Source organism: Biomphalaria glabrata, chromosome 16, assembly GCF_947242115.1.
Source record: "Biomphalaria glabrata chromosome 16, xgBioGlab47.1, whole genome shotgun sequence".
Lineage (NCBI taxonomy): Eukaryota > Metazoa > Mollusca > Gastropoda > Planorbidae > Biomphalaria > Biomphalaria glabrata.
The window spans coordinates 17,893,317-17,918,814 of NC_074726.1; the positions used below are offsets into that span (position 1 = coordinate 17,893,317).

At 36.9% G+C, this 25,498-nt stretch overlaps 1 protein-coding gene across 1 annotated transcript; it reads left to right on the forward strand.

The window, feature by feature from the left end:
• Positions 1-1,809: 1,809 nt before the first annotated feature.
• On the forward strand, positions 1,810-15,717 carry LOC106068614 (uncharacterized). The gene is made up of 4 exons (XM_056013495.1): positions 1,810-1,910; positions 2,055-2,153; positions 8,162-8,392; positions 15,247-15,717. The coding sequence occupies exons 2-4, from the start codon at positions 2,079-2,081 to the stop codon at positions 15,373-15,375; spliced, it is 435 nt and encodes a 144-aa protein (XP_055869470.1). The 5' UTR covers positions 1,810-1,910; positions 2,055-2,078; the 3' UTR covers positions 15,376-15,717.
• Positions 15,718-25,498: the final 9,781 nt, after the last annotated feature.

Below are 25,498 nucleotides of genomic sequence, written 5' to 3' on the forward strand. Positions count from 1 at the left end.
GACAGTAGTCCACTCCAGTTAACTCTACCCTAGTTAACTTACATCGAGTCGTACACATCTCTCTTCTACTGTCTCGCACAGCAGACAACAGTACCGACGACTCACTCACGACTCCATACGACTGACTTTCACATTAACTCTCTGGCTTATATAGAGTCCCTAATCGCTTGTCCAAAGTTGCACAAACACGGCTAATATCCTCTGGAATAACACGTGAGGAAACGTCACATCCTGTCTTTGTTTATACACGTAGATTCCAGTAAACATCGGCTGCAGTGTCATCTTGCCGGGGTCACAAGTTGTGACCTCTATCTGTCACTGGACATTGCTAGTACCTTTTGGAATAACATGTAAGGACACGTCACATCCTGTCTCTGTTTATAGATGTACATTCCAGGGAACTGCCGCTGCTGTGTTATCTCGTCGGGGTCACACGTTAACCTCTTCCTGTCACTGGTCATTTGTAACAATATTAATCGAAATTATTGGGAAGAAGTAGGTATCTTGGAGAACTGGCGTCATTTGGGGGAGGGGGGGGGCGAGGGTGCGGTCCGCATCGGTCGACACCATTTTGGGGATGACAACCAAGTTGAAAATTATAACTTGGCAAAAACAGACACATTGAAAAAGATAATTTGCAAACTGCGTGGCAGAGAAGATACTTGCAAACTGCGTGGCAGAGAAGATACTTGCAAACTGCGTGGCAGAGAAGATACCTGCAAACTGCGTGGTAGAGAAGATACTTGCAAACTGCGTGGCAGAGAAGATACTTGCAAACTGCGTGGCAGAGAAGATACTTGCAAACTGCGTGGCAGAGAAGATACTTGCAAACTGCGTGGCAGAGAAGATACTTGCAAACTGCATGGCAGAGAAGATACTTGCAAACTGCGTGGTAGAGAAGATACTTGTAAACTGCATGGCAGAGAAGATACTTGTAAACTGCGTGGTAGAGAAGATACTTGCAAACTGCGTGGCAGAGAAGATACTTGTAAACTGCATGGCAGAGAAGATACTTGTAAACTGCATGGCAGAGAAGATACTTGCAAACTGCGTGGTAGAGAAGATAACTGCAAACTGAGTGGTAGAGAAGATAACTGCAAATATGTGACAGAGAAGATACTTGCAAACTGCTTGGTAGAGAAGATAACTGTAAATATGCGACAGAGAAGAAACCTGTAAACTGTGTGACATAAGATACATGCAAACTGCGTGGCAGAGAATATACCTGCAAACTGCATGATAGAGAAGATATCTGCAAATGTGTGACAGAGAAGATATATATAATCTGCGTGGCAGAAAAGATACCTGCAAACTGCGTGGCAGAAAAGATACTCGCAAATGTGTGACAGAGAAGATACCTGTAAACTGCGTGGCAGAGAAGATACCTGCAATTGTGTGACAGAGAAGATACCTGCAAACTGCGTGACAAATGAGATTAATGCAAAATGTATGGCAGAGGAGTAACCAGCAAACTGCATTGTGGCTTTCAGCAGGGCAACGAATTTTTCACAAGACGTCCATCAAAGGGGTCTCATCTCAAGAACAGACTGGTCAACTGGAAAAAGAGAAAACTACACCTGAAGAAATTACTGCAGATGGCTTCGTGGGGAACAGGCTCCCTGTCGTCTGTGGCTCCCACTGATCGACCTCTACCTGAACTGTCAAACCTCCTCTGCACTGTTATGAGCCTGTTTCTTTTCGAGACGGAAATCGCTAAGAAGGGGGCAATGTTATAACCCTGCTATGCACACCGATATCTAAGCTAGTGCAGAAGGTGCGCACTGTTAGAGACTAGACTGAGAAGGATGTTGGCATTAGAAAGAAGATAAGTCTAGAACTAATGAAGAGGCTGTACCCAAGGCAGACATTGTTACTTTATGTTTGTGATTTCCACCTGTGAATAAACATCGGTATATCGTTTAGTCTTCTCCCTTAAGTTATTACACAATATTCTTATTGTGAAAAAAACATATGCGATACGATTTCAAAATGGAATTTCGTGTATTCATAAAAACAAAAAAAAAAATTGATGTTTATTCTCTTTTATGTTTTAGCGCTGCACCGCTACAGCTCTTATCATGACAAGAATACTTGGGGCACCACAAAATGTTTCTAGTCAAGTCTTAGCTCCACAACAGCAAGATTCATTTGAGGTTTTATAATTAACGTTAGATATCTATAAACATGTAAAGATTTTAAAATAAAGTGAAAAAAGTCACTCTAGGAACCGTTGAGGGATTATGGACACGACATGACCTAAATTGTGCCGATGTGACAAAACCCAAAATATCAAATATCATATCACTCTTAAAATATGATATACATTTTTAAAGTTAATTTTTACCACGCATTATTAACTAGTAAAGGCAAAGCTTTCCCTAAATACAATCAATTGTATAAAGCATATATTAACTCGCTCTGTCTGTCTGGGAATAATTTATATATATATACATTCTCTAGACGTGGAATTGAACTAAAGAAAATAACTCACCGATTCTCAGATCACTGGTATCTCTCTCTGACTGCAGAAGCACAATCCAACTATGATCAATCAATATCCCGGTAAAAAAAGAAATAATGTCACAATCTCCAAATCAAATGTACATATCCTGATTTACTAACACGAAGTAAAGAAAACAATCCTCAATTCTCAGTCAAAAAATCCAAAATCATAACTAAAATTTCTTAACACATTTACACACTAGCTCAGGTCATTTACGCCCAACAGCATAAACAAAAATCACCCTACTTCGCACGTGGAAAAAATGGTTAGTAAGGGAGGAACAGGGTTACAACACACACACATACACATATAAACGCATACATACATACATACATACTCAAAACTCAAACTCATATATATATATATTTTTTTAATTTTTTAAATTTTTTTTCTTATATTGTTACGAATCTCACTATCCAGGCTCTCTGCAAAACTGCACCACACGACACCACCAACTGAAAGAACTTGACAACTCAGGGCTCCAAATAACGTAATAGTTTAATGTCAATAAAATAACAACCAATACTGTACAATTGGCAGCACGTAACACAAGACTGTACAAATATCTCTCCGCCGTATCAACTCTAGCACTGGTCTCTCTGTCTCTTCTCGGACTTGTACTGAACCGTCGTAACGAACCGTAGATCGAGAAGTTGTGTCTCCCTGTCTCTGATACCTTCGCTCTTTATATAGGGTCCCTGCTGGCCTTCTCGAACCGGACAGAACGCCGCTCGACGTTTCTGGGTGGTCAGATGACTACAATTCTCGTGACTCCTGAACTGTGTTCACGACGCCGATCCTTCCCGAACCGTCATGTTGAAACTCGTCTCGGCTGACAGTCGTAACTCGTCACTCTCGACCGCTCGTCTAGCGCTGGCCTGGGGCGATTGGCGTTGGCTGACTACACACATACACAACCCCCATCTGTGCCACCTCCAGGTTTATAACACTGCCCCCTCCTTAGATCTGTCCGTCCCGGGCAGATCCGGCTTCACCATGGTACTTGTGGAGTCTGTCGATGTGGACGACCTTCAGTTTGGACCTTGGGCTCTTCTGTATTCGATACACGACATCGTTGATTCTTTTTACCACGCGATAGGGTCCTTCCCAGTCTGTTTGAAGTTTTGGAGACTTGCCTTTTCGTCTTTGTGGGTTGTACAGCCAAACTAGATCATTCTCATGAAACCCAGCGGCATTGGTCCGTTTGTCGTACCTTGTCTTCACCTGGTCACTGTTGATCTTGGTGTTCCTGCGGGCAAGAGCGTGAGTTTTCTCCATCCGTTTTCGGAGATTTGCGACATAGTCTGTCGAGGAGGCTGGCACATTTCCCGGAATCCCGAATAACAAGTCACATGGTAGTTGTAGCTCTCGGCCGAACAACATCTTTGCTGGAGTGTAACCGGTGGTGCTGTGAATCGATCCTCTATATGCCATAAGGACCATTGGGATATAGGTGTCCCAGTCATGTTGATGTTCATCGACGACTTTCGATAGGTGTTGCTCCAGTGTTCGGTTAAATCGTTCTACCATTCCGTCTGACTGGGGGTGAAGAGGAGTTGTGCGTGTCTTTTCGATGCCGGGTACCTGGCACATCTCTTGGAATATCTTGAATTTCGGCCTTGGTCGGAGTGTAATTCCCTAGGAGCACCAAAACGGCTAATCCAATTCTCCACAAGTGTTTCCGCTATGGTGGTGGCTTCTTGGTTTTGTATTGCATATGCTTCGGACCATTTACCAGACTCTCTTGAGAACTCAATTGTCGATTGTCAGTGAGTCCCATTGCGCCCAATATGCCTTGGTAGCAGTTCCCTTATCAGAAAGGTGATGCCATTCCGGTCTTTGCCCGTCTTCCTTCATAAGCAGAATGGGAGCCAGATCTTCATCTTTTAACTGGTCTTCTCGGATTCTTTCGTCGGACCATGACTCGGAAGCTTGTACCCCAAGACGTTGGCAATCAATGATAAATCCCTTTTCTTCAACCTTGCTGCAGTGTTTACATTCCATTCTGCAAGGTCGTCGAGACAGCGCGTCAGCATTCTGGTGAGTTTGTCCTTTTCGGTGCTGTGTCTCGAAGTCATAGGTTTGCAAACGTTCAATCCACCTGGCGACTTGTCCTTCAGGACTTTTAAATGACAACAGCCATTTAAGAGCAGCGTGATCTGTCCTAAGGATAAATTTTTGCCCATATAAGTATTTGTGAAAATGTTGTATGGCATCCATAACTGCCAGTAGCTCACGTCTTGTGACATAGTAGTTTCTCTCGGCTTTGGACGAGCTCCGACTAAAGTAAGCTATGACCCTCTCAGTTCCATCTACCTTTTGGGATAAGACAGCGCCTATTCCAGTATTGCTCGCATCGGTGTCAAGTATGAACGTCTCGCCTGGTATCGGGTAGGCCAGAATGGGTGATGAAACAAGAGCCTTTTTAAGTCGCTCAAAGGCCTCCTGACATTCCATTGTCCAAATAAACGGCCGCTTCGGTTCTGTCAATTGATGAAGGGCGCTACAGAGGCTAGAGAAGTTTGGTACCAAACGTCTGTAGTACGTGCAGAGTCCAAGAAAGCTTCTTAACTCCTGGATATTAGCGGGAATCGGCCATCCATTTACGGCTTCAACTTTATCCGGGTCTGTGCTGACTCCTTCCTTCGACACGATGTGCCCAAAGTACTTGACGCTCCTTCTGAACAAGAAGCACTTCTTTGGATTCAATTTCATTCCAGCGTTTCTGATTCGTTCGAATACTTCCTTCAGGTTTGCGATATGTTCCTCGAAGGTTCTGCCTATGACGATAATGTCATCTAAGTAAACAAGACACGTGGTCCAGTTGAGTCCTCTTAGCAAATGTTCCAATAGTCTTTCAAAGGTAATTGAGTCCAAAAGGCATAACGGTAAATTGCCAGAGACCATTACCAGCAGAGAAGGCTGTTTTATCTCTGTCCTCGGGGTGTAGTCCAACTTGCCAGTAACCGCTCTTCAGGTCAAGGGTGGAAAAGATCTGTGACCCAGCAAGTGTGTCCAATGTGTCGTCAATCCTAGGAAGCGGGTAGCTGTCCTTGTGTATGGCGTCATTTAATAATCTATAGTCGACACAAAATCTCGTGGTTCCATCTTTCTTCTTTACCAAGACGATGGGTGAACACCATGGACTGTTGGATGGTTCAACAACCCCTTACTGCCTCATTCGTTCTATAATGTCCATAGCTTCTTGGTGTTTTGCTAGCGGCAGGCGACGTGGTTGCTGTCGTATAGACCTAGTGTTTCCTGTGTCTATTTGATGCTGGATTAGATTTGTCCGCCCAAAGTCCATTTCATCAGATGGCAATATGTCAGAAAACTCTCTGAGGAATTGTTCTGCTTTGGTGTACTGTTCTTTCGACAAGATCGTTTTGACTTCTGTCAGAAGCTTAGTAACGTGCGGTTCACTGGACTCGAGTCTTTCGTCGGGGTTTTCACTGCTACAGTTTCTTATCATCTCAAGAGCATGGCAGCCAGCGATGGTGCTACCTTCCCGCAAATGTTTCTCTACTGTACCGAGGTTCATAATTCTTACGGGTACCATTAGGTTTTTCCCAATCATGACTAGTGTCTTTCCTACTGCTATCCCGTTGGGGTTGGTGTCCAAGCTTTCTACCAGCGCTGTTCCTGTCGTGGGATAGTCGTCCTCAATTTCCCCCCAAATGATCATTTCCGACTTAGCAGGCAAGGTTGTATTTTCTACCAACTTAATCCTTCTGACTCGGCCATCTTCTTCATTTTCGTCGCCAAGCAAGGGTACTTCAAGTTGTAAAGTGCCTCCGCCGATATTTAAGGAAAAGACATATTTCAGCATGAAGTCGAGCCCTATTATGCAGTCATCTGTGACGTCAGCAATCAGGAATTCGTGTTTGAATGACTGATTCCCGATCTCGACTGTTATGTCGATCAGGCCTTTTATGGGCATCAGTTCTCCACTGGCTGTTTTCAACGAGTAGGCCCTAACTGGCGTTTTCTTGCTACTGTCCACTTTATCCGTCCGGATGACTGATCGTGAGGCACCAGTATCTAGGAGGAAGTGATAGTTTTGACATCCAATTTTTCCGATGATTTTCAGACTCTTACTCTGTCCTAGCACGGCGACCGGGATGATGGTTGTAGGGGCTCTCATTGTCTGTGTCGCCGGGTTCTGCCCCTTGAAGCCGGCGCGTGCTAGTTTCCCTGGTAGCCCCGGGAACTTGGTCGTGCATACCTTTCTAATATCTTCTACAAACGAAATGATCAGAAATATAATTTGGATCTAGAATTAGATGTAGCTACTATATAGACCTAGATCAAATAATTAATATTTTAATCTAAAAATAATATAAGAAATACTAGTTACTACTACTACTAGATCTAAAATCTTGATAGAGTCTAGTCTAGTAGATATCTTAGTAACTCTAGATCTAGAGATTTTAGATTATTATAATTATAACTAGATATGGGTATTTAGATCTATATACTCTAGTAGATAATACTAGATCTAATAGATCTAGATAGTAGATATAAGTTACAATAAGTATTATTATAATAGAAGTAGATGTAGATCTAGTCTACATTTACTAAATTTATTGTTAATTAGATCTAGATCTAGTATAGTGACGACTATTATTAGTATTATAGTCATTATAGATCTATCATCTATGCATCTTAGGTCTTAGTATAAGATCTAATGTAGACTCTAATTCTAGAATAGTAGAATCTCTAAACTAATAGATCTAGTCGGTAAGATCAGGTTTCGGCTGTCGGCCTCCGTGTTTGAATGAAGATACTATTATGACTATAGATCTAATAGTAGTAATAGACTAATACTAATAGACTAGACCTCACTAGACTTTTAACTCTAGTAAAAAATTTTAAAATAAAAAGAGTCGACATTTCCTTTAGCTCTATCATCATCATCATCACTCCTTTGAGTTCCTCGACAAAAACATGCCACTCTCTTTTAGATCTATAGTAAAGCAAAATTCTTTGCCTGCAGCTATACAGGAACACACTGGTGTTTAATAAAAAGCAGCAAAATGTAGATCAATAGAAACAATGAATTATCAGGATTTATCAAGCAGCGAAACTTGCTAAAAATATAATGAACACGTTTATTTCTCTCGCCTTTCAAGTACCTTGAATTGGCGGGAATAGCGGCCATTATAGGGTAAAGGTCAAAAGGCTTTCTAGTGACCTGTGCACCGTCTAGTTTAATCTCCTCTCTATTACTTAGTATATATATTCTCCAAATTACATAGATCTAAATATTTATTGGTATGTATGTTAAAAAGTTTGTAAAATTTGTAATTAAACTTTTTAGTTTGTAATTTAAAAAAATTAATTAAACTAGGATTTTAACTAAACTTTTTTTTTAATTAAACTTTGGCCTTAACTAATTTTTTTTTAGTTAAACCAAAAGTTAGCAACTTTTTAGTTAACTTTTGCCCATCACTATACGTTACAGGTATTGTAAAAATGTAATATTTATTTTGATCCCGCCACACACACCCCTCTCCCACGAAAACAATTTCTGGTTAAGCGAATGTATAAATGTACTCAGAGTAGAATGTATGACTTCGCTCTTCATCCAATGTAGTTTCTTATTGAGAGTTCATTTCTTTCTTTCCAAGCAATGATGACGTATGACGCATTTTTCAGGTTATTACAGACGACGACTTATATAAAGCTGATGAACACTTAACTCAAGAAATTTTGTGCTATGCCGGCTACACATTCCTGGCGGTTCTGTTCTTCATCTTTTTGATCGCGTGTTTCGTCTTTGATCCTCGGGCTTTTGTCATCGCCTTCGGCACAGGAAGTCCATGTTGTCTGCTCAGTCCATGTATAACTAGTCTTTACAAATATACTGACCCAAGTCAACTGATTCAGGTGAGGCTAATTCATTTCTTATTACATTTTCAATTTGAAGTCAACCCATAGCCAGACTACTGTTTTTTTTTAAGTCATTTATCTTTTACATTTAACCTGACCAACTTAACGATACTTTAATCTTATGCCTGGGTACGTATGTATAGAATGTGAACCATGATAAATTAGATTTTAAGTAGTCTTCAAATACTTTGAACTTCATGGTCAACCACCTTCTTCAGTCTATCTTCTTTTTTAAATATCCAGAAAATTGAAAGTTGTCGTCTGTATTTGATGTTTAGAAATTAAGACAGTCTGACCGATCTTGATGAATCTTGGCATAAATATTCTTTGGATCTTTGTCCAATCCATTGGCTACGTTAACTTATCACCCCGCCTACTCTGCTGAAGATCCTAAATTGATATAATATATATATGGCATGGAGGCGCGGTGGCTGAAGAAGACTGGGATTTTTAATTTCTGGATCTTTGGGCGCCTCTGACTCAAACCAACTCTAATAAGTACCCGACATTAGTTGGGGATAAGTAAAGGCGCTTGGTCGTTGTGCTGGCCATATGACACTCTCGTTAACCGAAGGCCACAGAAAGAGATGACCTTTACATCATTTGTTCTATAGACAACAAGGTCTGAAAGGGGAACTTTACTTTTATATATATATATATATAAATATATATATATATATATATATATATATATATATATATATATATATATATATATATATATATATATCGCATACAGGTCGAAACTGCTTCCCTATTCGCAATATATATATATATATCGCATACAGGTCGAAACTGCTTCCCTATACGGTTAATACACAACATCTTCTTGCCCATTGTCGGATAAGATCTATCTAATGAAATATCTCGATCTACAACTTATTTACATAACAATTAATTCAATTGACCAACCAATCTTTATGAACTTTGGAATCGAAATAAGTATTCTCTAGAAATCTAATATATAAAGCAGAAAGTGAGGCGTATGTATGTGTGTATGTATGTTTGTATGTATGTATGTCCCCGCATAGAAATCAAAACCATTTCACCAATCTTGATAAAACTTGGCACAAATGTTCCTTGGGTACCAACTTAGACCGTAGTGTATGTATTGTAGCCCTAAAACAAAGACCCTCAAAAAAAAAAGTTGACCAGCTCTTTCAAAGTATTATAACTTCATCGATCTACGCCATGTTTACATGAGAAAAGATCGAAAGGATCTAGATCTAGATCTAATTTTAAGAACTACACTTTGCGCAGATAGTTTTTTACTTTGACACATGAAAACACAAAATATAGTCCATTGATTTCATTATTTAATAAAATTAACCTTCAAATTTGTGTTTCAAAAGCATTTTTTACATAAATGTGTTCCTTATATCTGTGAATGTAGAATTCCTGATGAGCATTCTTTCATTAGACAATACAGTTATGTTACACATCTTTCTATTCCTAGGTCTAAAACTCCTATTCGACTCAAAGATGTTATAACTTTTCTTCGCAAAGATAGTTTTATACTTTAACACATAAACATACTAATTATAGTCCATTCATTTAATTTTTTAATCAAATTAACATTCAAATTTTTTTTCTAAAGCATTTTTCATGCATTCGTTCGCTAAAGCTGCGAAGTTGTGTTAAGATATATTCTAATAATTTCATTCATGTGCGTACATCTAATTAACAAAGGTCATGCATGCGCACGCGAAAAATGAACTCTATCCAAGCCAATATTTAACTCTAGATTACTCTAGATCTAGATTTATGTCTAACTCAAGATCTACTTTATTCTTTAACACATGAACATACAAAATTAAGTCTATTCATTTCAAATTTTAATCAAATATATGTAGGCCTACAAGCAAAGGTTTTATTTGAAAAAATGGATTTAAGTCGATTAGCTATTTTGATAGCACCATTCATACTATTTTTACACTTACGCATTCACTTTATTTATAACATTATTATTTCGTTTCATTGTTTACAAATAGAATAGAGAGAATTCTAAATTCGCAGATATAAGGAACGAATTTATGTGAAAATGAATTTAAAACACAAATTTGAAGGTTAATTTGATTAAATAATGAAATCAATAAACTATATTTTCATATTTTCATGTGTCAAAGTAAAAAACTATCTGCGCAAAGTGTAATTTCTAAAATTATATCTAGATCCTTTCTATCTTTTCATGTAAATATCGTAAACATAGCCTAAATCGTTGAAGTTATAATGCTTTCATAGAGTTGGGAAACTTTTTTTTTGAGGATCTTAAGTTTGTTTTAGGGCTACAATACATACACTACGGTCTAAGTTAGTACCTAAGGAACATTTATGCCAAGTTTTATCAAGATTGGTCAAACGGTTTTGATTTCTACTCGTAACATACATACATACATACGCCTTACTTTCTACTATATATATATATATATATATATATATATATATATATATATATATATATATATATATATATATATATATATATATATATATATATATATATATATATATATATATATATATATATATATATTGCATTTCTTTTTTATATTGTGAATAACTGCTTAAGTTGTTTTAAAGTATGTACAACTTATATACATACTAAATCAATTCTTTCTCTTTTGAGACAGAAGTAAACATTTTATTTTAAATGCACTTAGCTTGCAGAAAATACTTCTTACTATAGTGTTTCTTGCCTTTAAGCGGCCCCCGTAAGGGAAAAATAGCGCTGTTAGTTTTGTGTGGTCTGTCAGTCCGTTCGTTCGTCCCGTTAAGATCTCAGAAACTAGAAAAGAAAATGAAAATTGGACATCATTATATTTTAGATCAATCAAGGTTCTGATGCAACGGATACTTTTTTCTTTTTCGAAAGTGAATCATTTAATTTTTAACTATGCAAGCAGATTTTCCATTAAATGTACACCACTTTTAAATGAACAAGATTACAAAGAGAGTTTGTGTTGCTTTCCTGCTGTCTATAGGATACCAATTACAATGTAAGCTCTTAACATGATAGTACCGTTCAGTTTCCGTAAACACCTGTACATTCTAATCGGCTCTCACATTGGCATAAAAAAACAACATGTAGCCGGAAGCAACCAATCAAAATAGTTTATTTCATAAATACAGAGGTCATAGTGTACTGTTATGTTTCATCACGTAAAGAAATATATTTTTACCTCTACAGTAAATATACTGTTACTTTAGTCGCTTAAGTCCGCCATAGAAAAAAAAGGGACGATGGTGTACGAGAAGGATTCCTTGCTTGGTACTGTAACCAAGCTGGTAGAGTTATTTCGACTAATCAGCATCCAGAAAGTTTGACGACGCCGTATTTATTTTTTCTCCAATCCAATAGGCTACTGTCCATATACATCGGGTGGCCGTGTGAAAACCCGTGTTTCAGTGTACAAAAAAAAAAACAAAAAAAAAACGCGGATGTATTTTTTTCATTAGAAAGTCGGATCAGCGAAAGTCAATGGACAACTGTAGCTCCTATCTTACATTTTATTCTTATACCAAAGACATTATTTTCTTTTCCTAGTAAGTTGTTTGCTACTGGAGGACAATTACGAAAGCTACTGCGACAGGAAACATTTTGGTAATAAAATTCAGCAGCACGAGGTTTCTGTAAATCACGTTAAAATGTTTGTAAAATGTTTTAAATGTTTCGAATGTTCCTTTAGAGTTGAAGATAATCTACTTCCTAGTCCGAATCCTCCGCAGCTGTAAAAATAAGGAGAATGCGTTTAATGCATCTAAAAATGCAAGATTATATATATATATATATATATATATATATATATATATATATATATATATATATATATATATATATATATATATATATATATATATATATATATATATATATAACCATGGGCGTAGCCAGGTGGTTTCTTAGGGTTCAACTCCCCCCTCCCCGAAATGAGTTTTGCTTTGATTTTGTTTATTTTAGGTGAAATTTTAAAATTAAACAATCACTTGCCCCAGCGCAGCCAAGGGGAATTTTGAGTTTAAAAGCCCTTTCCAGGGATATAAAACAAAAAATAATGCATAAGAAAATCCCAAAATTCCAAGAGCATAGCCAAAGGGGGTTTGATTTTAAAACCCATTCCGAATTTGCTTTTACTATAAAACCCCCTCTTCATTATAAGACTAAAGCATACATCAATCACCAGATTCTATGAGCGTAGCCAAGGGGGTTTTGAGTTTAAAAACCCCTCCAGAGGGCTTTAACCTAAAACCCCATCCAGAGGGTTTTGAATTTAAAACCCCCCTTAGCTAAAAACCTCTTCAATATAAAAAAAGTAAATTACTCACTCAAAATTCTCTAAGCGTAGCCCTCCTCCAGATGGTTTTGAGTTTAAAATCACTCTACAGATAGTTTTTAGGTTGAAAACCCCCCTCTTCAATATTATTGTGAAGCAAACAACAGTCACCAAATTCTATGAACGTAGCTAAGGAAGTTTTGACTTTGTTTAAAAAAAACTACAGGGATTTCATAGTTTAAAACCCCCAACAAATGATTTTGACGATAAAACTTCCCCTTTTCAATATAAAATTTAAAGCAAATTACAGTCACCAAATTCCAAGCCCAGAACCAAATTCTACCAGTCGCTGGGATCCATTAATAGCCAAGGGAAGTCATCTGCCTAAATTGAAAAAAAGACTAAACGTGGCTCAACAAAGATGATTAAGAGGAATTTCAGGAGTCAGTTATAGAGATCTGGTGTCAATTAAGGGAATCCTATGTCGAACTGGGAGTCGACCACTTAGTGAGGTTGTGATAGAGCGTCGCATGAGGTTTGCGGGACATGTTCTCTGACAAAATGAATTACTCATACCAAGAATTGCCATGTTATGGAGGCCATTACGAGGCAAGCGGAAACAGGGAAATTCTAGTATAACTTGTCGTAACTCTTTCATGGAGGACCTCAGAGCAATGGAAACCAGGTGGGAAGAGGCTTCAGACATTGCCAGTGACAGATTTTCGTGGAGAAAGCTTGCTGCCGAATGCGCCAAACGGCGCTGGAAGTTCTAAGTCCTAAGTAAGTAAGAATAACAGATTAGGTTTTTGAATTAAAAATTTTAATAGCAGGATAATGCACTGTCGATACCTCACAATATGCAGTTATATATATAGGCATCCCCCCCTCCCCCGAAAAGAAATGCTGGCAACGCCCATGTATAAAACATTCTGTGCTTGAAAAATAAAAGAATTGTTAGATATAGATTGCGATTCTGTATTTTGCTTAATGTTAAATATCACATAAATAGTAACTAAGAGCTAAAGCCCTAACTGAGTCTAGCTGTTCATCCAATAAGGGACGATAAAGAATATGAAACTTTACCCAGTTATTCCTTACCATGTACTTGTACTAAAACTTTTCAACTTTCATCAATTATTGTTCTTTTTTAGCGGACCCCAAAAGGGGATAACAGACGCTATTAGCTTTGTGTGGTCTGTCTGTCCGTCCGTCCCGTTTAGATCTCGTACATTAGAAAAGATATTGAAAATCCGAAATCATAATATTTTAGACCATTTGAAGTTCTAATGCAAGGGCTACTTTTTTTTCTGAAACCGAACAATTTAATTTTTAAATTAACTATGTAAGCGTTTTTTTTTTAAATACATCATTTTTACAACTATTCACTATTAATAGTAACAAACAAGGGATACTAGTTGGTAAGGGGATAACTATTTACCATATTTTTAACACATTAATGCAAACGGTTTTAGTTTTTTTGAAAAAATTTTTTTCTAAAATTGTATTACAAAGTTAGAAAATTTCTGTTCTACATACAAAAGAAAATGTTTTCTTTTATTTTTAAAGAGAAAGAATCTATTTAATATGCATACAAATGGAATAGAATTTAAAACAATAATTAATAAGCAATGTTTCATATTATAGACATCAGCTACATGGCATTGTAGACATCTGGAATGTAACACCTAACTAAAGGGAAACGTTTTATTTGTTGATACATTAAATAAGTGATTGGCCCTTTACAAAACAATCAAATCAATTAGATAATCATTCAAAAACATCCCTTAGTCTGTTGGACAATTGAGGCACCCCACAAGATCTGTCTACTGTCTTTCTCCATTCCTCTCTGTCCTTTGGCTTTGATAGCATTTCATTCACCGGCAGGCCTGTCCATTCTTTAATGTCGTCTTCCATCGCTTTCTCTGTCTTCCTCTTCTTCTTCTTCCTGCTACTGTTCCCTGAAGAAAGGTCTTTGCGAGCCCAGAGGACCTTGTGATAGTCCTTTCAAAACCAGTTTTGGCTATGTTGTCAAGCAAAATTTACATTTATTATTTTTTACTTTGAAAAATAATGACAATCAGACTAGAGTTTTCCCATGTGGCCAGCAAGCTACTAATTATTTCTCAGTGATATACATCAACTATTAAATTGCTTGGAAAATCGTTAGAGCCGCTTTTAAGATCAGCGTTCAGGTTTTGCCCACCCACCATGAATAGAGGTATTGTAAAAATACATTTCTTATTTCTTTCAAAAACAAACAATGGCTTTATAAATGAGTAAGTATGGGTTTGTTGAAGGAAAATCTTTTTTTTTTAAAGAAAGTGGAGGTGGTTAAACTTAAAAAGGAGAAAAAAAAAACAAATATAAATATGTCATTTTGAATGTGTATTGGAAACTTTTGTGGACTTTGTATCTATGTGCTTGTGACCTAATACGTTGAAGAATAAACAAAAATGGTGTGTTAGTGCTTCAACCTTTCGTTTCTGAGTTGTTTCGTACCTTCGTATTAGTTAGATATTCTTATATACTTAGATAAGATGATACTTTGTTGCTTGATATAAACTGTTTGTTATTCTCTAGGCCAGTTCTAACAAGTATGTTCCTGGCATCATTGTAGAAGATGATGGCTCCCTAAAGTCGTATGAGCCCAGTCCAGAAGAGCTTGAGTATCTTTTTGAGCTTATCAATGAATTTATGGAGCCGACGTAGCAGCGAGTTTTATCTGGTTAGGGCTAAAAAATTACTTTCTATTGACACTACATCCAGATACTTTATTGTTAAGTTTATTAGTTAATTGTGTTGAATTATTATTATGGAGTGTATTTGTGTATATCTAAATAAACCATGAGGAAAGTAGGCTAGTTTTGCTTGTGCAGGCTGGCGAGTTTCTGATGAAACCACAGGGTGATCTTGCGTAATTGAAATTAATAAAAAGGATGGGTGTGATCGTGTGACAGTTGGAGAAGAGATTAGACGTGAGACGTTTCTACATACATCTAAATTCAAGTTGAATCTGTTTATACTATTAATAAAAGTTACTTTGTTTTTTAATCTAGAAGTTAGTTCAAGTTTATGTAAGTTCTATACTAAGAATAGAATACACCTACATTGGTTTAGTTGTACTAAGCTGTTTGGAGCTAGAACTCATTACAATGAGTATGATCTGTATTTCCTCATTATCAAAATAAAGTAGAGCAGGTCCGTGTCCTCACAAAAAAAAAAAATCAAAATGAATCATAGAACGAATCTAACAAAAGTGATTCCGAACATTTTGACAAAAAAAAATTTCAGAATTCAGTAGGTGTAACCACAAACTTAAATCACAAGAAGGAATCTTAAAATTATGTTTCTTAGTAATGTTAATTGACTCTTCTCACTTAAAAAAACATTGTGCCCCTTTTTAAAGAGCGTTAGCAAGAGAGGATTTGAACCTCCCAAGCCCTCAATCAAATTTAGATGATGATGATCATGATCTAGACTGAAAATTACCGGTTTTCCATTCAGGAGATCTCATGCATGACGTCACATGCACTTTTCCCTTCTTATTAGTAGAGTAAAGGCAGCGGGAGACACATTTGAGACCCAACGAAAATCCGCTGTCGAGAGCAGACATAAACGGCGAAAAGAAAATGTAAATCGACCATCGGGGACAATGGGTATGTCTGTGTTAGGTGTGGCAAAATATGTAGGTCATATTTGGTGCTGCGTAGTCACGGGAAATACTGCATTCCCCATTAATCGTCGGACTCGAAGACAAGACTTATTTAGTATAGAAAATTCAAAATATGAAACTCAGTGCAAAAAACACTGGCGGATGCAGGAGGGGGCGCTAGGGGCGATCGCCCCCCCCCCACTCGGTCGACCCCCCCCCCCCCGAAGCTGGGGCGGACGAATTTTATTATAGAATTCACACAATTTGTATACGAATTTATTAATTATTGTTGTGAAAGGATCTTGGTGTGTGTGTTTATGTCGCGGAGCATGAGTGTCACCCTTAAGTTACGCCCCTGTTCTGTACCTGTCCAGCGGTTGAATGGGTCAGCCTAGCGGGGTAGCGAGAGGTCAGGAATGCAGAAAGTCAGTGGAGCGGCTAGGCCTGTTAGTGTAGGTTGTGAGGTAGAAACTAGAGAGGAAATAAAGTGCTGTATTCATAGAAAAGAAAGCTAGTCGAGTTTGTTACTTCCATGTTTTGTGGTGCATTAAAATTAGGAAGTCGTCACACTTATGTCAAAAATATATACTAATTATTTATATTTCAACCTATTTTTAGATTATTTCGCTCCCCCCCCCTCTAGTATGTTGGACGATTTGGTGGAGTCGGGAGGGGGCGATGGTATCATTTCCCCCCCCCCCCCCCATACACTTTCGAGTGGGGGGGCGGTCCAATTTATTTGTAGAAATCACAGCTTGCTAACAGAATCAATTAAATATCCATATAACTAAAACTTGTTATTGATATTTTAACCAATCTTTATATTATGTCGTTCCCTGTTTGCCGATTGCTGGGGGGGGGGGGGGGAGGGGCGAATACCTCTGTTGCCCTTCCCACCTAAACCCTTTGAGTGGGGGGGGGGCGGTCCGTTTTTATGGAGAAATCATAGTTTGTGAACAAAATTAGTTGAATTATATATAAATTTCTTATTATGTCGCTAACTTTCTGGTATTTTGGCCGATTCGGTGGGGTTGGGGGGAGTCACCTTTTATCAACCTTTACTCAATCTGATATTTTTCTATACCTATAACTCACAATTTATACTATTTATCGAATTTTTTTTTTCGGCTTCGATCGTCAAAGCCAAAATCTAAATCTTTTCAAGGAACAAATCGGTTTTATTTGCAATGTATTTAGGGCCTATAAATTCATATTGGAATATTTTTCAAGTACAACATTTTTCAAAAGGTCCTTTTTAAATAGTATGAATAATGAGCTTTAGGTCAGGAGAATGCGTATCTGCATTGAAGAATACAAGAAAACGCTTTTGGGGTCGGGGCTTCGCCCCGAACTCCATTGATGAACTCCTGTAGATGTCAGGAGAATGCGTTTCTGCAATGAAGAATGCAAAAAACGCTTTTGGCTTCGGGGCTTCGCCCCGAACTCCATGATAATTAATTAGCTGTACTTGTGAGGAGAATGCGTTTCTGCAGTGAAGAATGCAAGAAAACGCTTTTTTCGTAGGGGCTTCGCCCCGAACCCCACTAGGGATCCTTATATATATATATATATATATATATATATATATATATATATATATATATATATATATATATATATATATATATATATATGTGTGTGTGTGTGTGTGTGTGTGCTGCACGCATGTTTATGCATAAGGTTAGGGTTTACTTGGCGTTAGGGTTAGGGTTTGGAAAAAAATTGCACCCCCCACTCCAAAGTTCTGGATCCGCTAGTGGCAAAAAATGATGATGAATGATGATGATAAAGGAAGTATTAGGCACTCCATTTCTAATGAGAGACAATTGTGAATAAAATTAACCGAAAAAAGGGACCGCATTGACTGACCAGAGCACGAACCAGTGACCCTTCGATATAACAACTCCGCCCAACAGCTAAAAGTTACTTTTGTTTTTTTAAATCAAGTAGTTTGTTCAAGTTTATGTAACTTATTTTGATTTTGCATATAATTTGAAATCTTATCTTATCTTATATAATACAGACGTTACTTCAAAAAAGAAGATGATTACGTCCCACGCGTCATGCATTTAGACATGCATTTTAACCAATGACCTTGACCTAAATTCTGCCAAGTCACTGGTTTTCCTGGGTAGCTCAGGCAACCCATTCCGTGGCAAAGGCATAATATTAAAAGAAGAAATAATAATTATTTCTAGCAGTATGCGTCTAGAAATGAAGAAAGAAGTGCACACAGTACATATGATGGAATGATAGCAAAGCCCGACAGACTATTTTCTGGCCAGGTATGACTAAGGAAATAAAACAGATGGTAGAGACTTGCACTGCTTGTCAAGAAAATCAATGAACCTGAAAGGAAAACTTAGCATAATGGTCCATGGGGATAAGTTGGTGTGGACATGATGGCTTAAAGGTGTCTCAGGAGAACTATGTGAATGAACAAAAGATTGCAACAAGACAGAAGAAATACAGTTTTTATTGTTAGTCTAGCTCTGTTACTAATTTAATTACATGGCTGATCGAAACTAATTCATAAAAGTCGCTTAATATAAGCTTCTTTTTTTTTTTAAGGCGAAACGTTTAATTTTGTTCAATTTGAAAGTTGTTGTTTTTTCATTAAAAAATGCACTTTTTTTTACCACTAAAAAAATCAGGGGAGATTAAATAAGTAACAAAGTCGTTTTTAGCGGCCCCCGAAAGGGTAAAAGACGCTATTAGTTGTGGTTTGTGGTTTGTCTGCCTGTCCGTCCGTCCGTCCCGTTTAGATATCGTAAACTAAAAAAGATATTGAAAACCCGATATCATAATATTTTAGACCTTTCAAAGTTCTGCTACGGCTACTTTTTTCTTTTCTGAAAGCGAAAAATCTAATTTTTAAAAGTATGCAAGCAGTTTTTTTCATAAAAATACACCATTTTTACAACTATTCACTAGTAACAAACACTGGAGGCTATTTAGTAAGGGAAATAGGTATCCACCATACTCCAAACACATTTATGCAAACGGTTTCAGATTTTTTGTCAAAATTTTTTTTTTTACAATTGTACTACTAAGTTAAGTAAGCTCTGTCATACTAACTACTACATTTACATAAAAAAAAATTTACTTTTATTTTTAAAGAGAAAAAATCTATTTAATATGCATATAAGTGGAACATAATGTAAAACAAAAATTAATAAGTAGTTTTTCATATTATCCGTGAACTGCAGTGTTTAATCACTGCCATGGAACTCATAACTAAAGGAATTTTTAATTTTTTTTTGTAATCTACAGAAATGATGTTCTTTTCCCCTTGAGGCTTTGAATAAGAGATTGACCCTTTACAAAAAATTTATCTAATTGTTATAAGACATCAGTTAGGCCCGGTTCACATAGGACTCCACATTCACTTTCACCTATCCCTTGGTCTGCTGGACTCTTGGGGCACCACACAAGATCTGTCAATCACCATACTTCTCTGTCATTTGCCTTTGATAGAATTTCATTCTGATATTCTTTCTGAAAATATTGAAACCTGCCTGGGTGGAGTCCCACTGGCGGATCCAGGGGGGGGCGGTAGGGGCGATCGCCCCCCCCACTCGGCCGACCCCCCCCACGAAGGGGGGGCGGACGAACTTTAGTATAGGATTCACACAATTTGTATACGAATGTATTACTTATGTTAAAAATATATACTAATTATTTATATTTCAACCTATTTTTAGATTATTTCGCCCCCCCCCCTCTAGTATGTTGGCCGATTTGGTGGGGTCGGGAGGGGGCGATGGTATCAATCCCGCCCCCCCTACTTTTTCGAGTAGGGGGGGGGCGGTCCAATTTATTAGTAGAAATCACAGCCTGCTAACAAAATCAATTAAATATCTATATCCTTGTAACTTGTTATTGATATTTTAACCGATCTTTATATTATGTCGTTCCCTGTTTGCCGATTGGTGGGTGGGGGGGGTGGGGTGGGGACGAATACCTCTTCTGCCCTTCCCACCTAAACCCTTTGAGTGGGGGGGGGGGCGGTCTGTTTTTATGGAGAAATCATAGTTTGTGAACAAAATTAGTTGAATTAATATATACATTTTATATTATGTCGCTCCCTTTCTGGTATTTTGGCCGATTCGGTGGGGTGAGGGGGGGGGGGCGATTGCATGTACTGCCCTCCCCAGTCTAGACCTCTGAGTGCTGGGGGGGGCGGTCCTATTTTTGTGGAGAATCATAGTTTGTGAATAAAATTAGTTGAATATCTATATAATATAAACTACGTATTGATATGTGACCCATTGTAAATATGTCGTACCACACTCTAATCTCAAATTGTATCATTAGTAAATTTAAATGAAAAAGCGTTGTACCAGGTGGGAGGGGCGATACATGCAATCGCATTTCCCCCATCGGACAAATCAATACTTTTTCTTTTTGTATTATAGTTAAGAAATTACAAAATTAAAAAAATCTGTCACTAATATAATTTATATATACTATAAATTAAATTCTTATATCGAGTCGCCCCATACCTATTCTTTAATGCCAAATGCAATCTTTAGCAGAAATTAGTAAAGGAGCGTGGATTAATCGTTTTCACTCTACCGCCATTCCCATTTCCAGACAGAGTTTTTGTGATTTCACATGAAGTTATCATAAGTATTTTAAGAAAGACTTTGCATTGGAAAAGTTAGAATTCAAACGAAATTTTTCAGTATAAGAGTCATGATTGAGATGAGTTCTAAACTCAAATAACGTTTTCATAGACGCCTTTTACCACCCTTTACTCAATCTGATATTTTTCTAGCTAAATAAATTTGGGACTATTACTCACAATTTATACTTAAGTTTTCTTGAATACTATTTATCGAATAAGTTTTTTTTCTGCGGCGATCCTCAAAGAAAAAATCTAAATACGTGGGGTATCCTATCTTTTCAAAGAACAAATCGGTTTTATTTGCAATGTAATATGGGCCTATAAATTCAAATTAGAATATTTTTCAAGAACAACATTATTCGAAAGGTCGTTTTTTAATAGTATGAATAATGAGCTTCAGGTCAGAAGAATGCGTTTCTGCAGTGAAGAATGCAAGAAAACGCTTTTGGCGTCGGGGCTTCGCCCCGAACTCCATTTATGAATAATGAGCTGTACTTGTCAGGAGAATGCGTATCTGCAGTCAAAAAAGCAAGAAAACGCTTGTGGCGTCGGGGCTTCGCCCCGAACTTCACCAGAGAACTTTATAGCGCTGCCCCAGTTGTTTTGTTTTTCGCCGAAGGTTGAGAAATGCTGCTTTTTTTATTCTCATATATATATATATATATATGCGTGTGTGTGTGTGTGTGTGGCGCGCGCTGTATGCACGTTTATGCGTAGGGTTAGGGTTTACTTGGCGTTAGGGTTAGGGTTTGGAAAAAAATCGCCCCCCCCCACTCCAAAGTTCTGGATCCGCTAGTGGCCGGTGGACCACTTCGGGGGCCAATTTTGAGTTTGTGTTTTTTTTCTGTATATAAAAAAATGTATGCAAATGGTTTTGTTCTATTCTAAAATAATGTTCTAAAAAATGTTTGTTTAATCAAATTAAGTTTGTTTTTGTTATACAAGCTATTTACATTTTGTAATTGAATACCAACTACTAGCCTACCAATATATCAAGGCCTTATTCGACAAGATTGCAGTAGACTGTGAATGAGCACAAGCACATCTCACACGGCATTGCTTAACTACTATGAACACACACACACACTGGACATGACCTTCTGACACGCTGGACACACGCAGAAAATAAACAACTCAGTTACACTACACATTTTAAATAAAGTGTCCAATATAATTTAGAACCAAATTTAACAACGATGGGAGATACATCCATCCTAAATGAGAACTCAGGACATTACAAAACTTTCAATTTAATAACATTAGTTAGGCCAGGTTCACGTTGAACCATATCTCCATAACAATCAGATCTTTGAATAAGAATATTAACAATGTTATAATAATAACATCAATAAATATCCGTATCCGGTGGTATAAAATCGTCAGCTGCTCAAGACTGAATTCGAAGTCCCGAGCCTCCATGATGGAAAGCCGACGTGCTTATAAATTGAGATATTGTTCTAGATTAGTGTTAGTGTCAAATGTTAAGCTGTTTCTCTACATATATATTGTTATAGATTAGTGTTAGTGTCAAATGTTTAGCTGTTTCTCTACATAGGATTTATCTCACAGGAGCTTCTTGGTCACAATGGGAGGTGGACAAGATTCCACCAAGCCAAACAGACATACAGTCGGACTGAGTTAATAATTTCTTTGTTAAAATAAGTAATGCATAGTGTAGATATATTTTGATAACATTATTTTGACACTTGTTCAACTAAATAAGTGAATGTTACCAAACAGTAGTCAGTCATCATATTTTCATATTATTTAAAAAGAGTTGTAGTTTTTAAAAAAAAATGACTTGCACAAATAATTTAGAATCAAACGATTCGCTTTCAAAACATATTACGTACACGTTGCACCTAAGCATTGCGAGACATAATAGCTGGTGAAATCAGATGACCAATGGCTCTTCTAGTTTTGAATAGATAGGTAGACTATACAGAAGTAATAGCTGCTGCAGTTGAACTTCCAGAATGCTTGAAACAAAGTCAGTCTGTATTGAGAGACAACATGTAACTCTTACGAGCTCTTACAAAATACTCGTTTATATCCCTTTGAATGGGTCGTGCTTTATTTAGTTTCTTTATTTCGTTTCTATCAAGTTGGCACGCAATTATTAATTTGTATTTATAAGTTGTAGATTAAGTCTTTTTGGGGTAAACAAAAAATAACACTTTGAACACTTTGAGCTTTAATTTTTTGAGTACTATATTTATGCATTTCCCCGTAAAATATAATTAAAAATAAGATTTTTCAATAATTATTAATGAAAATTCTACTAATGCCAAATGACAATTTGAAATCGCTCGTCTAATATATTTTCTTGCTAAAACATAGCAAACAAAACTCATGATTGAAAATAGGATGTTCCGGATATTATATAAATATTTTTCACTCTAAATAATTGTTTAAAACCGAACTTATACTACATTTAATTTCCTTGCTAAAACGTCACAAAATCTCATTATCATTGTGACTATATTTTAAGATAAGAAATGATAATTTTTATTGGTTCAATCAAATGGAAATTCAGTTTGACTACAATTGACCATCTCAGCGTAACTACTGTAACAATAACAATATAGATGCAAATACGTACAACATTCACACACGAAACACATAGTCTACACACTCACAACCAACGCTTTATGAATTAGACTTTTATGTACTTCTAGATGACGACAGATGGCATTGTAACACTCTGATTCAAAAGTGGGATAAAGAAGTTTTGAAGCTAATTGTCACGATATCTAGGTTGATGTTACGATGAGATTGTGTTGATCATACAATGCAAAGTTCTAATTTTGTATAATTCTCTCTATTAAACGATTTCAGAATTTTCCAACAATATCGTGTTACCGGAGACTACTTCAAAGCATAACCTCAAAAATGAAATCTTCTTTAAAAAGCTTTTAGTCTGGAACTTGGAGTCACTTTAATGATATACACACTACATGACTCACTGGCGGATCCAGGGGGGGGCGGTAGGGGCGATCGCCCCCCCCCCCCTCGGCGGACGAATTTCAGTATAGAATTCACACAATTTGTATTCGAATTTATAACTTATGTTAATAAATATACTAATTATTTATATTTTAACTTACTTTTAGATTATTTCCCCCCCCCCTTTGGTATGTTGGGCGATTTGGTGGGGCTGGGAGTGGGCGATGGCATCAATCCCCCCCCTTCCCCAATAAACCTTCGAGTGGAGGGGCGGTCCAATTTATTTGTAGAAATCAAAGCTTGCTAATAGAATCAATTAAATATATCTATTAATAAAACTTGTTATTGATATTTTAATTTATCTTTATATTATGTCGTTCCCCTGTTGACCGATTGGGGGGAGGGGAGAATACCTCTACTGCCCTTCCTATCTAAACCCTTTGAGTGGGGGGACGGTCCTACTTTTATGGAGAAATCATAGTTATTGAACAAAATGAGTTGAATTAATATTTTTTTTTATATTATGTCGCTCCCTTTCTGGTATCTTGGCCGATTTAGTGGTGTCGGGAGGGCGCGATGGCATCAATTGCCCCCCCTAAACTTTCGAGTGGGGGGCGGTCCAATTTTATGATGAGTAAATATAAAATGGATAAGGGTTGTACCAGGTGGCAGGGGCGATATCTTCCATCGCCTATCGGACAAACCAATACCGGTACTTTTTCTTTTTGTATTATAGTTAAGAAATTACAAAATAAAAAAAAATCTGTCACTAATATAATTTATATATGCTATATATTAAGTTCTTCTATCGAGTTCCCCCACTCCTATTCTGCCAAATGCAATCATTAGCAGAAATTATAAAAAACGAGCGAGGATTAATCATCCGACCTCTCCCCTTTCAAGAAGAAAACATGACGTTTTAAAACAGAATAGTCAAATATGGCGACAGAGTTTATGTTATTTCACATGTAGAACTTATCATAATTATTTTAGGAAAGACTTTGCTTTGGAAAAGTTGGAATTCATACGAAAGTTTTCAGAATAAGAGTAACGATTGAGATGAGTTCTAAACCCAATATTCTTTTCCTGTCGCCTTTTTCCAACCTTTACTCAATCTGATATTTTTCTAGTTAAATAAATTTGGTACTCACAATTTATGCTTGAATCCTAAATATGCAAAAAAATTTAGAGTACAATTTAATTGGTCCACTTAATTTCTCCTCCCACTTCCGAAATTTTTTGTTTAGAACTTTGAATTATAGTTCTGTCACAAAATAATGTTATAAACATGCATTTAGAACAAAATGTATCACTTACAAATGAGCATTTTTAGCGGCCCCCGAAAGGGGAAAAGACGCTTTTAGTTTTGTGCGAAATGTCTGTCCGTCTGTCCCGTTAAGATCTCGTAAACTAGAAAAGATATTGAAAATCCGACATCACAATATTTTAGACCATTCAAAGTTCTGATGCAACGGCTACTTTTTTTTTTCCTGAAAGTGAAAAATCTAATTTTTAAAATCAGTTATGCAAGCAGTTTTTTAAAGAGAAAAGGCTAGTTAGTATGCATTATAAGTTAGACCTAATTTAAAACGAATAGTAATCTT

Coding starts and splice junctions, on each gene's coding strand:
- LOC106068614 (XM_056013495.1), top strand. CDS start 2,079: ATGACAAGAATACTTGGGGCACCACAAAATGTTTCTAGTCAAGTCTTA. Junction 2,154..8,161: donor AACAGCAAGATTCATTTGAG/GTTTTATAATTA, acceptor CGCATTTTTCAG/GTTATTACAGACGACGACTT. Junction 8,393..15,246: donor ACCCAAGTCAACTGATTCAG/GTGAGGCTAATT, acceptor GTTATTCTCTAG/GCCAGTTCTAACAAGTATGT.